The sequence below is a fragment of the Panthera leo genome, chromosome B4 (assembly GCF_018350215.1).
Source record: "Panthera leo isolate Ple1 chromosome B4, P.leo_Ple1_pat1.1, whole genome shotgun sequence".
Classification (NCBI taxonomy): domain Eukaryota; kingdom Metazoa; phylum Chordata; class Mammalia; order Carnivora; family Felidae; genus Panthera; species Panthera leo.
In genome coordinates, this window is record NC_056685.1 from 132577333 (window position 1) to 132593585 (window position 16253).

Below are 16253 nucleotides of genomic sequence, written 5' to 3' on the forward strand. Positions count from 1 at the left end.
TGTGCCTTCGTTTCTTAAGTCACAAAATGAGAGTAATAACGGTACCTATCTCATCGCATTGTTTTGGAAACTAAATATAGTTGACTCTTGAACAACATGGATTTGACTGCACGGGTCCACTTACACTTGGATTTTCTTCCATAACTACAGTACAGGACTGTACATGTATTTTCTTTTCCTTATGATTTTCTTAATAACATTTTCTTCTCTCTAGCTTACTTCATGGTAGGAAGACAGTGTATGATACATAGAACAAGCAAAGTTGGTGTAATCGAGTGTTCATGTTATTGGCTGGGCTGCTGGTCAACAGTAGTCTATCAGTAGTTATGTTTGGGGGGAGTCAAAAGTTAAATACAGATTTTCTTTTTTTTTCTTTTTTTTTCTTTTTTTAATGTTTAAGAGAGAGTGCACACAAGCGGGGCAGGGGCAGAGAGAGAAAGGGAGAGAGACAATTTCCAAGCAGGCTCCACGCTATCAGCGCAGAGCCCAACGTGGGGCTCGAACCCATGAACTGTGAGATCGTGACCTGAGCCGAAATCAAGAGTTGGACGTTCAACCAACTGAGCCACCCAGGCGCCCCTAAAAGTTATACACAGATTTTCGATTGTGTCCCAACCTGCACACTGTTCAAGGAGCAACTGTAAATTATACATGTGAAGTCCCTAAAATGGTGTCTTTCTGAAGACAGGCCCATTTAATGAGAAGTGACACAAATGGAACCAAATGGGAATCAGTAACAGGACCTCACGCCACCACCACCCACGTTTTAAGTTCTTGTAAGTAACCGAAAATCTGGGAGCCAAGATATATTTTAGGTTTTGTTCATCTGAATGATAACAGTACATTAAGCATAGATGAGGATACTTATTTCATTTACATAGCTTAAGGCTCTGAGAAACTTTCAACAAAAGATGTCACTAGGAACTGAAAAATATAGAACCATGTAGGAATAGGAGGGAAGCAAACAGAAAGGAATAATACGAGAGGGAAGTTATGAGTCCGCAGAGCCCTGGGGCAGGAGATGGTATTTTGATATAGTCAAGAGGGGAAAAAACTCCCTCTCATTTTCCACATTTCTGTACCGTATAAGATTTTACCACTAAAACACAGGAGGATACCCATTGTCAAATTTATAAAAGCTCCCACTGGATTTCTTTATGGGATGATGGATGAGTCTTACAAGTAGGTAACTTCCCTGGTCGGGTATCTCATACTCTCAGATATTCCAGAAGGCAGTCTCTGCTTCTGAAACAAAGAACTGTATGCAGAAAAGGCCTTAAAACCAGTGTCCGTCCCTGCACCTTCATCAGCATTACAAAAGGGTTCCAGTACTGTCTTCTCCACTCCCTCAATTGCCCTACAGAAAGCTCTCAAGTGTAATTTTCTAAAGAGAACTAAGAATAAATGAGAAAAAAAAAAATCCAACATTAATAATGTTTTTATGCACTTCGAACACAGTCATTGCTAAATTGGTTCTGCCTTTTTATGTTTTTTAATGAAAAGCAGCCTAATTGATCAATTGGTCATGAATAATACTTTTTCATTTGTTTTTCTCCACGCCGCTCAGCCTTCCAGAACCACGGGCGTAATGCGGCAGCCTACAAAGGGTTTATGATTTGTGTCTTTTGTCTAGTGCTTTATGGGAAAATACTGGAAGCAAACTGCTGAGAACTCAGTAGGAACTCAGTAAATAATAAGTAGATAGTTCACTTGTTAAATATGGCTTTAAAGAAATCTCTTTCAGATAACCAGGAAATATTACGAGGGAGGTACACAAGTAGGGAAAAAAAAAACAACAAAGTCCCTGGTTGATTGGTCATTTGCAATTTCTATTCACTGGGGAGACTGGGTAGCTGAGTGGGTTAAATGTCCATCTCTTGATCTCAGCTCAGGTCATGATCTCACAGTTCCCAAGTTCGAGCCCCACATCGGGCTCTGTGCTGATGGTGCTCCGCCTGCCTGGGATTCTGTCTCACCTTCTCTCTGCCCCTCCCCCACTTGTATACACTCTCTCTTTCTCTCTCTTTCTCTCTCTCTCAAAATAAGTTAATCAATTTAAAAAAATTTCTATTCGTCATTTTATAGGCCATAGGTTTCCCGTCTTTTATGGAGCAAAATGTGAGGTCAGATTAGCTTTCCTCCCCTGAATAGATTTATGTTCTAAAAATACGGATTATGGAATCTCCAAGGCCAGCAGGAAAATCTCAGCCATACATTAAATACATGAATACGGTCAAGTTTTAATACGTCAAGCTTTGAAGTTGATCATAAATATGTTGATATCCATAGCACATAGATTCTTACTGGCAGTGGTAAGGTAGGGGTCAGAAGAGAGTGTCAGCCACACATTTAGAAACTGATGGAAGCCATAGAAACTCCTCAGGGAGATTAAAAAAAGGGGGGGGGGTGTCTAGCACTCATCCATATGCAACTTTATACAGAATTTCTAGTGTTTCATGAATTCCCCTGGAGTCTACACATACATCCTCGACAAGAAAATTTTCCTTTATCTGAAGTTATTTTATCCTGAGCCCTATAAAGTCTTTCAAAAGAGTGTGCACACATTATTTCATTTGATCTTTGAGGTAGACACACCACATATTTTACCTCCAGTGTTGCAGTGTGGGAAAAGCAACGCTCTAGAATTTAAGTGACTCTCTCAAGGTCATTTTGCTAACATCCGCCAAGACTTAAGGCCAAGGCTGTGAAGTGGGTACGCATGGCTCCTTGTACGACACCGGTCCGGGCACAGCATTCTGGGGACACAGGAACCCTTGATGGGCTTCTGGAGATCTGAATGCTGGCTCTCCTAGAAACTACCTGCGTGACTCTAAACAAGGCCTTGTAATCTCTCTGGGCCTCAGTTTCCTTCGCGGTCAAGTGAGAGGTTAGACCGTGTGCTCCAAAGCCTTTTTGGTTCTGTTGCGAACTACTTGACCCCCCTGGGTCTGAGAACAGAGGGAAATGACCTTTTCTGCCATAGATGGCAAGACCTTTCATCCTTCTCTGGAGGTCACACAAGCTGGTGTCCAGGTCACGATGGGTCCCTTTGCAATATCAAATCCCGTTAGAAGCTATAAACATAATAGTGTTTTCGTGGGCTGCTTGCTCATTGTTCGGCTGGTTGCTTCATTTCCCTGCGGGGCTGACTGCCTCGCAGCGGATTTGCTCTCTGTGCTCTGCCTCAGACAGACATACCACGATTATTTATTATCCCTCTTGGTTGGTTCCGAGTATAATATGGAAATAAATAATGATGATGGACTTATTTGGGGCTGATAAACCTTATCCTTCTATAAAGGTTATTCCTCTTGAAAGACCTAAACCTTCCATCTGATTTTTCATTATTAAGAGGTATTTCCTTTAACGTCCCTGAAATGTGCTTGGAAATCGGAGACCCGTGAGAGGCCTGCAGCGCTGAACACAGAAGCCCTGCAAGTAGAAAGGACGTGACCGAGCCTTTTACTTGGGGAGATATCTGGAGAATCTTTGGGTCCATGTAATTAGGACAAAGTCGCGTTAGCGTTTGTCTCAGATGTATAAAAAATGTCCGTCGCATATGCTGCCAAGGACACAAAATCCATGGTGTAGTCCCAGCTCAATTCTGAGTCTCTCTAGGAAGCTAAAACAAGCAGAAAATTCTCATGCTCCCTGTGTCAGTTGCCGGACAGACCCTGAGAACCGAAGGTCTGCTCCGCATAGCAGGAACCGCCCTGCCCTAGGCCTTTGGACTAGCCTGAGCCTAGTACTATCCACAGGGCTGGGCCGGCCACCTCAACCATCAGGAAGGTTGCCACAAATCTTTATTTGTGATGACTAGCCAGAGACACGAAATCGGGAACCCTGTTGCTCAGTCCTTTTGTTTTGTGAATTTTCTCAATGACCTTCAGGCTGGCGAATGGAGTTCTAGCACCTTCGTACCGAGAAGTATATACTTTGCTCAGTAGCGTGTCAGGTCATTGACTGTGGGAAGAAACACTGTCCAGCGATGAGAGCAGTCTGCTCTTTGCTCCTATGTTCTGTGCTCTTTCCTCAGCTTTGTGGATGACCCACCGTGCCCTATCCCCTCCTCTGTCCTTGAGTGAAACCACACCATTCTTTAACCTGCTACACAGGACACTTAGGAAGTGACATGCATTGTTACCCCGAAAGCACTTCTCTACCTCTGACATAACATGAATATGCAATATCTCATTTATAAAATGCATAAGATGGTGCTTTCTTGTGTAGTCAAACTCCTTTTATGGCATTTCTCTCTTAGACCAGTATTGGTAAGTAGACTACTAATTCACTTCATCAACTAGGTCTTGTATGATGGTGACACTGGTACCTGGGAAATACCCAAATAAACAAAGAAGGAGAAAGTGTAAAGTCAAAAAAATGCCCTAGCTGGAAAGCAATTCCTAAGACCTGGAGCCAGGCAGATGGTGCTCTTAGATAGAACATTTTGGTTTTTTTCCAGCACGGATACACAGTTTTTATTTTTAAATGCAAGATGTAAAGGGCCGCCTGGGTGGCTCACCGGGTTAAGCGTCTGACTCTTGATTTAGGCTCAGGTCATGATCAAGCTCATGTAGGGCTCCGTGCTGGGCATTCTCTCGCTTAACATTCTCTCTCTCCCTCTCCCTCTGCCCCTCCCCTGCCTGCGCAAGTGCACACGCAATCTCTCTCTCTATCTCAAAAAATAAATGAATACATAAATAAAGTCCATTAAAATGCAAGATGTAGGGAAAAGTAAGATTTACTGCTCAGCCAACTTTGTCAGCTCAAATTATTTCATGAAGTGAAGGGTCAGTTAGGTGCTATTATCATCAAGAGAACAAGCTGTAATGCTCTGTCATATAGATGCTATAAAAAATTACCTGTCTGGTTACTTTAATTCATCTTTGGGCTACCGTCAGCAGACATCCCCTCAATCCCTAATTCACGACACCCAGAGGTACCAAGAACATTTAGGGTAATAAAAACAAAAGAAAATGGTTCCTTTCCCCTAAGGAACATACAAGCTGTTAGGGAAACTGGGCAAATGAAAACCACGGAGCCCAACTCATGCCGACGAGATAACAGAGCAAGTGGGGCAAGGAGGACTTTGTAGAAAGAGCTTTCTGGAGGAAGTGCACCTGCAGGAGAGGGAGGTGGCTTGATGAAGAGGCATAAATGTATGCACACACTTGCATCCTTCACAGAAATCAGGGGAGGAACTGGCTCTTCTTCGCTGATGATCCATTTATTTTATCCATTTACTTATATTAAATGACAAGCGTTGAGAAGGCTCTCATGGTTTTTTTTTTTTTTCCTGGAGGAGCCAGAAATTTTACTTCTGCCACTAGAAACCGTGCCTCGGGCTCTTTCCCCAGATAGCCCACTCTTCTCTCACTTCCAGTTATGTCCCTAAATCGTCTTCTTCAAACGTTGATATCCTTGGTTCTTGTGACTCCTCTCCCATGATGAGATTTTGCATCCATCATCATTCTAAGTGCCCACCTCTGACGGACTCCAGTTGAAGGTCCCGCCTAGATCATGGTGCCCAGAATGGGACAGAGCGCCCCAGGAGCCATCTGGCAAATGCAGAACACCACAGAGTCATTGCCTCCCCTGCTCTAGACCTTATATTTCTATTAACATGGCCCAAGATTGTATTAGCCTTTTTGGCATTTGTGTCACACTGCTGACTCATACCGAAATTGTGGTCAACTAAAACCCATGAGTTCCCATGCGTTACTATTAAGCCAGATCTTCCTTATTCTCTACTTATGCTGTTAATTAAACACATACACACACATACACACACGCCTAGGCACAGAGGTTTAAATGCAAAGACATTTATCCCTACCGTACTAAGTCATATTGATAACAACCTATCAAAATATTTCAGGGCGCCTGGGTGGCTCACTGGTTAAGTGACCGACTCTTGATTTTGGCTCAGGTCATGATCGCACGATTTGTGGGATCAAGCCTCGCGTCAGCACTATCAGAGCAGAGCCTGCCTGGGATTCTCAGTCTCCCTCTCTCTGCCCCTCCCCCGCTCCTGCTCGCTCTCTTTCTCTCTCTCTCTCTCTCTCAAAATAAATAAATAAACATTTAAAAATTATTTTAGAGCTAGCAAACTAGTACTGTCTCCCAGCAGGTATTTGCTGCTGGCATAGCTAGTCTCATGTTGGATCCCCCAGAACAGGTCTCAAAAAGGATCAGGACTTCATTATCTTCTTCCTATCCGTGAATTGTCTGCAACCCTGGACAAATCTACATCTTTAGACAGATAAGTGAGCCTCAGTCTGTCTGACTTGGGAAGAAATGTGAACGGCCATTTCCTTCCCAAGGATGTACAACAGTGAGTCCGCTGTCTACAAAACTCTAAGTACAAGTTCCTTAGAGGCATATCATGCGAGAGGAGGAAAATGTTATTTCAGGCTCTCAGCAGCTTTTGGGAGATTTGGTTATGCTTACCACTGTCCGTTATAGTAATATTCATTGCAACTGTTTTCAACCTGTAGCTGAGTGGTCTGATTTGGGGCCATGGTAATATCTTGTGATGTCAGTACAGTTTCAGTGCAGTTATTTGTGATTTGAGTAAACATGATAAGGTGTATCTGTTTGGTCGCAAAGCTTGGTTTAAAGCGATTCTTCTCTCTCCATCCCCTCCCCAGCTGCATCCTTACCCCAACCTCTTCCGTTAGTAAAATAAGGACTTCAAAGACCTTAAAGTTTAGGTTTCTGTCAGACCTTTGGAAACCCCTAAAAGTCTTACCAAACTAGCTTAGCAGATCATAGGTTTTCTTTCCCGGCCAAAGCAGAGAACTCACAATAATTTGTATAACATGTCTAATTTCCAGCTAATCGAAATGTTACATTTCAAAACTCACACTTGTGAGCACTTTTTTTTTTTTTTTTCTTACAGAAAGGTGCAGGGAACATCCACATTTTCCTAATCTGTCACTCTAATGCAAATTTTAATGTTGCTCTCATGACCTTGTAATCATTAAGATTCAAAGAGCTCCTCCCCTCCCCCTCCCCAGTGATTTTGATCTATGGCATTGCTATCAACTATTCAAACACCAGGGGAAAGAGCCTGTTAGAAATGAGGGTCTCAGACCCTGCCTCAGAACCGCAATCTGAACTTTAAGAAAATTCCCCTGGTAATTCTTATGCACAATAACATATGAGAAGAACTGACCTACAGTACAGCGTTTTCACCCCACTTTACCCAGCATCTGTCTTGTATCATAATACAGTTGTAAAATTGCATTTCGTGTTGATTAAGAGTTTAGAGTAGTTAATTAAAATTTTACCAGATTTAAAGAGTTTATATACATCCAACTATTTCTCAAAGTATATATCACTGGCTTTAAAACACTCTTGACTTTCTGAGTTGTTGTTGAACAGGGGTTGTCAACAGAGAGCTATTTGATATCCCCTCCCTGCCGGGGACATCTGGCAATTCCTGGAGACATTTTTCATTGTCATAATTTGGGGTGGGGGATGCTACCAGCGTCTGGTGGGTGGAGGCCAGCAATGCTGCTAAGGATCCTACATTGCACAGGACGGCCCCCTTAGCAAAGATTTAACCAGTCCCAAATGTCAATAGTAATAATGTTGAGAAAACCTGTTACGGAGGTATATAGTTTGTAGGTAAAGAGTCAGATGTGCAACCATACATTACACAACTCCATGGGAAAATGGAGCTTTGTGGTATGTCACAACACGGCCAGAGAACAGATAGGCTGGCAGTGGCCTGAATGATGATGGTAGGGACATGGGAGGAAGGGAGTAGGGGATCCAGCCACAGGTGAAAAGAGACATCTAGAACACATGGTCACCAGTGCTCTGTGCACAAAGACAGTCAGCTTTAGGGAACAGGGATGGGGTTCAGAGACGGGACACCAGAGATGAGCTGGGGGGAGGTTGGAGAGACACAAAGCTTCAGTCCTAGAGTGGATACTAGATATGATCCGCAAATGGTGTTAGGCCTGGAAAACAACAAAGGATTTCAGGTGTTAGCCTGGGAGGATACAGTGGATTTCAGGTAAATCCAGTAAAACAGGGACTTAGGAGCAAGACAAAGTCCCATTCGCTAGAATTGGGACACTTCTGAGCCCGGCTGCTGCAGGGGGTGACCTGAGGCAGAGTTAGCCAAGCATTCAGCCACAGTGAGCTTCTTAAATCCCTCCCAACCGAGAAAAGGCTTAGTGCTGAGTTTACAGTACGGTAGACTCGCAGGAAGGGGTCAAGTGCTTCCAGCTACGGAGAACAGTAGGCAAGAATCAAGCCAGGTCCTGACACCAGCTGGTGAAAAATCATGGGAGAAGAACTGGAATAGAGCTTACAAGGTCCTTGGGGTCATTTCCCTGCTGCACCGCACCGAAATCATTTCAGAAAGATTATCTACTCTTCAACTGTAAAATTTCGAGAGAAAGATGTCTTAAAGATTGCGTTGATACCTTATAATCCATCTCAGTCAAGCTTCTTCGCCATTCCTAAGCCCAAATCCCCTTCATGAGATGTAAATTGGCCTTCTTTCATCCAACCAGGGTGGCTATGTGCTAACATTCAGTATGCTGAACAACCCAAGAATGGCCGTACCCAGCCTTCTCTTTTCTAGGGTAAAGAATCTCCATTGCATTAGCACGGCACCCTAAGATCCTCTCCCCAACCTCTTAATCCCTTTGATATTGTCTGGAATCCTCTCCGAGTCCTGCCTGCTTGTGATAGTCACCACCAAAGTGTACTTAGTAAATGTATACTGCGTGCTGACTGCCCCTTTGACAATAGAAGGCAAAGAAGAGAGAATCTAAAAAGATACATGTTGGGTTTTGTTGGTTTTCATTAGCCTAGTTCATAGTCCAGTTGGAGTGATAGTCCTTAGGCTAAGTTCCACTGCAGAAAGTATTCTGCAAATACTTTCACTGTGACCCTCACCTGAGGACAATAGAGTACGCTATCATATAAAATAGCTCCGATGTGAATTTAGCTGTGAATAAAACTGGGATAAATGCATTTGTTCAGTTCCAGAGAAGGCATTATACTGCCATGTGGATTTTGTTTCAAATGAGCTGCAAAACAAAATTCTTTTCCACAGAAAGGGATTTGTTCAAGTGAATTCGCTCACTTTGCTGCAACTGGATTAATTTCATTTCACATCATGTCTCTAAGTAGAAAAGTAAACTGATTTGCATCAGGCTAAATGGATATGTTGATGTACCCAAAGTCAGTAAGACTCATTCCAACTAGATTACAGCAATCACGGTGTCCTGGTTGTTTTAGCTGCTACAAAGTAGTTGCAAAAGTGCGCTGCTTCGGTATGTGAGAGGCAGTTTATAAAGTCACCATAGATGGAGATGTTGCAGAACGAGAGACAACATAGAGGCATCAAAGGAGATGAGCATTTCTCCCTTCCTCCAGGTTGACCCACCCTTTCACTCCTCAATGTTACAAAAGAATATTCATTGTATTCGGTACCCGTGTTCTAAAAGCCACCATTTTATATTTTTGAGTTGTGCTCTTAGCACTGCTCAAGATACACACCCAACACCCACTCGTGGTGGCACAGGTATTGACTATGGGCTTGCTGAGTGTTCAGTACTGTGCTAAGTACCACCACCCACCCCCTAATGGACCGCTACCCTACACGCACTCTATCCTCTCTACCTTCTGCATCACTCATTTCCAAAGCCACACTCCCATCATCCTCCTGTGACTCTCCATTGCTATCTATCTCAGGACCCTTTCTTTCATTTCTCCCAAATTGCTGACTTTATCCTGGTGTGCACTTCTAACACAATAAGGCTGCTAGTGGAAATTTTTCAGATTTCTATAGCTAGTAGTTTCTATAAGTAGTAGTTACTTTCAAAGGAAATAGCTTGTGGAGATGAGCCTGTGGTGTCACAGGGCTGTTATGTGGATCAAACGCAATAATGTGGATAAAAAAGCCATTTATAAATTGTAACATGCTCTCCAAAGGTAAATTATGACCGTATTACATGATTTTAGGGTTTAAAAAGCAGCTGGATGATATATAAAAATTCAGTAAGACTCAGTAGCACAGTTGGAAAAGGAAATGAGAGAATTTAGGGCATTGACCTCCCCATCAATAAACTAGAGGCCCCCTCAACGTCTTTTACAGCCAGAGCACACCCATTTTGTTGAGAACGTACACTCGGTTCCAAGGACCATGTCTGCTCACCATTCTGGAACAAGGCCTTCCCTCTTGCTTGAAGCTACCCCATCCCCCACATAGCCACCTTCCTAAATCCAAGCCAGCCTTGAAGGGCTAGACCCAAACCTGCCCCTTCCTCCTAGTCCTTCCCCAGACAGAATCAGTCTTCCTCCCCAGCACTCATGTCAGCCTTATTTATGAGGGGTTCGATCCCCTCAAATAGACTATGACGTGCCGAAGGGCAGGATCCATGCTAGCATCTGCCAGGCCCTCCCCTGCCAGTAACAACTCAAAGTAGAGTTGCCAGAGGCTAACAGGGGATTCCAGGGACCAAAAATGGCCTCCAAAAAAGGTTTTATCCCCAGAGACTGGTCTCAGACATGGAAATATTTTCACTCACGTAACCCATCTAAAATGGAACAGGGCCTATTAAAAAGAGTCGCAAAGACTCCATGCGTGGTGGGGTCATAGAGGCTTTTTATTACTCCTCTTTGTCCTTTCCTGTACATTTCAAACTCCTACTTTGAAGTGAGTTAAGTAACTTTTATTGTCACCTGATTTTTAGCCCTGAAGTTTTCCTGTAATTTAAATTACAAAAATCATTCTTCACTTCCAGCTTAGTTGTATTTTCTCTACTGAACATGGTCCCCCTGAAATTGTTAGTTCTTAGACTATGCTTCACACAATGCCAGATTGCATCGCACCCTTATTGAAAGGATCTCCTTGTGCAGAGTGTGTGTGTGTGGGGGGGGGGGGGGGGAGGTTCTTGGAGGATGAAAAGCACCAGTTTTTAGCACATTAAAAAAAAATCCTTGAGCTGTTTTGTTATTTTAATACTTTATCTTTGGCAGAGCAGAAAGTCTTTTTTAGGAATTATCTCTAAAACGATTAGCCATGTGACTATTGCCAAGTACGTAATAGGTGCTCAATAAATATTTTAAAAATAGATTAAAACACTATGCACTTCGAAATGAAAGATAACTTCAGTCCATCTAAAACAGAAAGCAACGGGTATAGTTTCCGATTGCTCCTCTTTTGTGTTCATTAGAAATCACAGAGGGGCACATGGGAGGCTCAGTCGGTTAAGCATCCGACTTTGGCTCAGGTCGTGATCTCGTGGTTCCTGAGTTCCAGCCCCACATGGGGCTCTCTGCTGTCAGCACAGAGCCTGCTTCAGACCCTCTGTCCCCCTCTCTTTCTGCACCCCCCCCCACTTATACTGTCTCTCTCTCTCTCAAAGTAGATAAATAAATAAATAAACATTAAAAAAATTAAAAAAAAAAAGAAATCATAGAAAATGGGGAAAAGATCCAACACCATTATGGACTCTGCACTGCTGAGAGCAGATGGTCATTTTGTGGATAGCGGTTTGATGCGCAATTATTTGAGGGGTTTATTGTCATCACGGTTTAAAGCTGTGTCGTTACTGTATTGCAAGATTGGCCCAGAGCCCTCATCTGATACCAAACTCTCCAGCCTCACCTCTGCTTTTTCATCAGCAGTCCACGCCCCGCTTCTGTCAAACTCTGTGCTGCGGTCCTGGCATGGACCCCAAGCCTAAAACTCCAGCCAACTCCTTAACAACACACGACCTCCCCTTCACCTGCCAGATGCTTCTTGTGTTCAGACACTGCACCCTGAAATCGGGGGCTTTCAATGAGTTAAAAAGGGAAATATAGAATTACCTCTCTCTACCAGTATTTTAAGTGTTCTTGTAGACTTAATGAGAGCTCTTGTATAAAACCACTTGAACTCTTTCTTAAGATATGCTCATTTTTTTCTCTCTTTGATTGAGCTGTTGACCTTCTGGATATAGGACCAGCTATTACCTCGAGTATGTTTGGAACTATTCTTGCCCTAACCATTCTAAAATGTAATTAGCATTACAACATTATTGTAGGAACTCATCCCCTTGGGCTGGGATCTCATTAGACAGCACAGACCGAGCAGACTCGTGCGTGCCTCACACTCAGGGGGAAAAATCTCTAAGAAAAATCCATGGCATTGGGGGGAAAGTTAAAACTGGTGATTTCGTGAGCCCTCTCTTGCACATTTCTTTGATTTGTCTAAGGATATAAACAGAGGACTGTGGTTCTTCTGTTTGAAAAACGAAAGCAACTCTGTTTTCTCAGAGCTCTGCTTATGCAATGTGGCTGTTCTCACAGCTCTGGGTCAATCAAAACCCTAAATAATGCATTTTCGAACTCTGGCTTCTCCCTCTAAGAAATGCATCTCATTTTAAGGCATGATCCCATTCACCCTTGCAGCCACAGATGTTATAGGGAATGAATATTTTCCAGGGGGTAGGTAACAAATAGGGGAAAATTGAGGCCCAAGCAGGTGTAATACTTCATGGGTTATTCACACTCTTCCTTGAACATTCTCCACCTCTCCCCCATAGAAGATTTTTATTTTCTGCGTTGAAAATCATTTCATGCTGCCTGCTCAGTTATTTCAGTACGTTTCCTAACTTTTGGACCAATCCCAACTGTTATGAAATCTTATATGAATAATAATGAAGCTCTTCATTCCTGGGGATCCTGAAGGTTATCATTTTCAGTTCATCGCAGGGCGCTTTGGATGCCTCGACCGAGTCCTAAATGATTGGAACCTTCAGGAGAAAGCTTGCCTGATTCTGCCATTCACCTCCTTTATGAGTCTATAATGCATTTTATTGTGCAGAGATATGTCACATACACAGTCATTTCTCATTATTATAATAACACTTTTCCTTAATTGCAAAAATATATCTGACCTGAATTTATTCTTGTCATGGCTTGTGTGCACAAGCAGAGTCTTGTTTGCCTGTACATTATATTAATAATGTATAAATTAGCTTCCCAGTGCTGCCCAAATAAGAAACAGAAAGGATTTATCTAAATCATGAAACATGAAATGAAGCTAACACTTTGTTAATTATATTTTAAGGGCAGTCTTGGCATTAGGTAGTGTAACAAAATTTAGGCCTAATTTTTGAGAGAAGATAACAGAAACCCCACTCAATTAACAAAAGATTTGTTTAGCACCGACTGTGCACAAATTCTGAGAGGCAAAAGAGGCTAAGACAAATAAAATTGGCCAATTCAGTTCTATAGCCATAGCTAAAAGGCAATAAAGGGCAAGGTAACATAGTGTTTTGATTTAGTGTCAGTTAGCTTAAATATATTAAATTGAACCATATGATGGGGCGCCTGGGTGGCTCAGTCAGTTGAGCCTCCAACTTCGGCTCAGGTCATGATCTCGTGGTTAGCAGGTTCGAGCCCCGCATAGGGGTTGCACTGAGAGCTCAGAGCCTGGAGCCTACTTCGGATTCTGTAACTCCCTCTCTCTCTGCCTCCCCTGCTCGAGCTCACGCTCGTTCTCTCACTCTCTCTCTCTCTCTCTCTCTCAAAATCAAATAAACATTTAAAAAAACTTAAATTGAACCGTATGAAATTGACAATGTCTGACCATTTTTCACCAAAAGAAGTGGCAATTTCATACGATTCAACCTAATATTAATGCACTCTTAAAACGTACCAGGTCCTAAAACATTAGACTGTTCATTTTCTTTCTGTTTTTTAAATTAAATTATTCATTTCAAGCTGTCATTGTTAGAAAATCAATACAAGGTAAATACAGGTCAGAGATTTTACTCCTGTTTTTTTTATTTTTATTTTTGTACACTCAAAATTAACATAAGTTTGTAGTTTTAAAGTGTCTGATTATATTAGATATTTCTCTTTATTTGCCTTAGAGTCATGGACCCTGCTACCTGTCCTTCCATTCAATTTTTCATGCCATTCCCACTGTGATCTTCACGCAAAACCATCATCTCCGTTCCCTTCTTTTCTGCAGAAATGGATGTTTGACTGCAGAAAACTCCACTTTTTTGAAATATTTCTCTATAGCGGATTAAATCTAGTGTCCAGTTTGACCCAAAATTATAGGTTCCCGAGAAATCAAAACAAGTTGCCATTCACGTATGCCACTAAATCCATTCTTCTAATTCCTTCAACATTTAACAAATAGTTACTAAGCACCTATTTTGCACAAGCATTGAAACTGATCCTCTGCCAAATATGAAGCTGTATCAACAAAGATGTGTGAATCAATATAAATACAGATTTAATGCTAACTAAATACCAGGCACTGCTCCAAGCTCTTGACATGTATTAATCTATTGAGCCCTCCCCAAGGGGGTGGGCACCATTGTCATATCCATTTTATAGATGGGGAAACAGACCAGAAAAGTTAACTGAGCTTCTAGAACCCAAACCCTTAACCAAGGCACCAATAATTGATCTAGTCATGGTGGGGGACCCATGTTAAAAAGTAAGTGTTTCTCCCAAACTATGGCCCCTAAAGTCTGACCAACTCCCAGAGCCTGCAGATGCCCTCAAATAGTAAGTACCAACCCAGGCGACTCGTATACAACATCAGAAAACATTTGTACCTAGCCTGATGGGTCTCCTTCCAGCTCAGGACACTGAAGCATGCCCCCTGGAGGCCCTCAGCACACCCCGGGACACACATGCTGACCTACACATTCCTGCAGAGTCACATCTTAACCCAAATCTTATCACAACCCTGCCAAAGGCCAGGCACTATCAAGAAAATGTTCACCCTTCTTCCCGTTAGGCCCCATGTGTGAACACTGATAACAGATCTAAATTCGAAGAAAATCAACAGAAGTCATCTCAGTCAACCTGAAAAGTGTAGTGACTCATTCACACCCTTTCACAGGGCTCCTACTGGGCGGCCCTGGTTCACCGGAGCAAGCCTCCAGGCATCCTGCAGCCGGGGCACAGCATGAGGACCAGAGGAGCCTTGACTTCCTTGTGCTCAGCATCTGAGTTGCTCAGCAAGCTGCCCCTGTTCGGTGCTGCCCATGACCCCCCTGCTTATGTCCCCAGGGCAGGCTAAACAAGGTTGCCTTGGAAAAAAAGAACAGAGGAGATGCTGACTTTTCAGCCCCAAGAGTAAATTCCATCACTATGGAGCTAAAATCATAACATCTAAATTTGACTCGACTGGTGTCTGCTCTTATAAATACACACACACACATGTGGATGCTTAAACCATGTGTGCGGACTGCCAACAACAAAACAAAACACAACATCTCATTAGAAAGACGAGCTGGTAGACCAACTCACTAGAACAAAGAAAAGAAAAGCAGGTACTCCAATTTCACCAAACACACACACACACACACACACACACACACACACACTGGTGTAGTGAAGCCCATGAGAAAACTAGTTGCCCTGGCAATGAAGGACAGTTTATGTGCTCAAGGATTTTCTTGTTCAAATTTAAAGGAGCCACAGGAACTTACTGAGCTTCCGTGGGCTAAGTTTTAGGTCTCCGTCCTGAGACGAGGGTCTGTCTGGCTTCTATTTCAGCCTCTAGTAAAGCCGTAAGCAGAGTAGGTAAGAGCAACAGCTCGGGGGCCAGGCGGCCCTGGCTGGAGCGTCAGCACCACCATTTCCCAGCTGTGCCGCCCAGGTGAGTTACTTAACCATCAGTTATGGCGCCTCCATCTCCTCGCCTGTAAAATGGGAGAAATACATCCAAAAAACGGACCTGCCTGGGTTTGTTGTGGTGAAAGAACACCTGGTAAAACATTTGGAACGATGCCTGGTTCTGAGCAAGCCTTCCACAACATGTGAGTTATTTGCAACAATAACTTGAGATGACTTCCCGCATCCCACCTGAAACTGACTTCTTTGTTTTTACCGTAAGTCTCCCAGCACTGTAACCTCATTTTGTCTCCTTTTGTGTGCATGCAGAGGGAGGATGTTTAGCTGTCCTTGGAATACAATCTCTCCTTTCATTAAGAACCATTATTAAGTCTCTCTAAGTTTCTCTCCTGCAGTAGATGATCCAGATGACTTAATCGTTCTGCTTTACATGCTTTAATCATTTATTTGAACTTCTCAACCATCCAGATTTAGTACACACAGAAATATCATCTAGGAAACGTTGGTTTCAAAATTCCTTATCATCTGCAGCCCATGAGCTCAAATGTTTAAAATCCATTGTTTGTAAGAGCAAACTAAAGGTCTTTACCATATTAGTCAGTTGGTTTTCCTCTGTCACATTGCCACAGTCACCTCAT

General features: G+C 42.8%; 1 protein-coding gene across 7 annotated transcripts in view; it reads left to right on the forward strand.

Annotated features, from left to right (window-relative positions):
• The window catches only part of GRAP2 (GRB2 related adaptor protein 2), a 67693-nt gene that overhangs the window by 9150 nt on the left and 42290 nt on the right, over positions 1-16253 (forward strand). For 3 of the 7 annotated variants that reach the window (XM_042947875.1, XM_042947873.1, XM_042947876.1), the window contains one exon: positions 685-776. The exons of 2 other annotated variants lie outside the window; for them this stretch is intronic. In XM_042947875.1, the coding sequence (XP_042803809.1) occupies positions 698-776 (79 nt within the window). In that variant the 5' untranslated portion in view covers positions 685-697. Of the gene's footprint in view, positions 1-684; positions 777-13539; positions 15641-16253 lie in introns of those variants that run through there. 2 more of the 7 variants (XM_042947874.1, XM_042947880.1) reach the window with 2 other exon arrangements.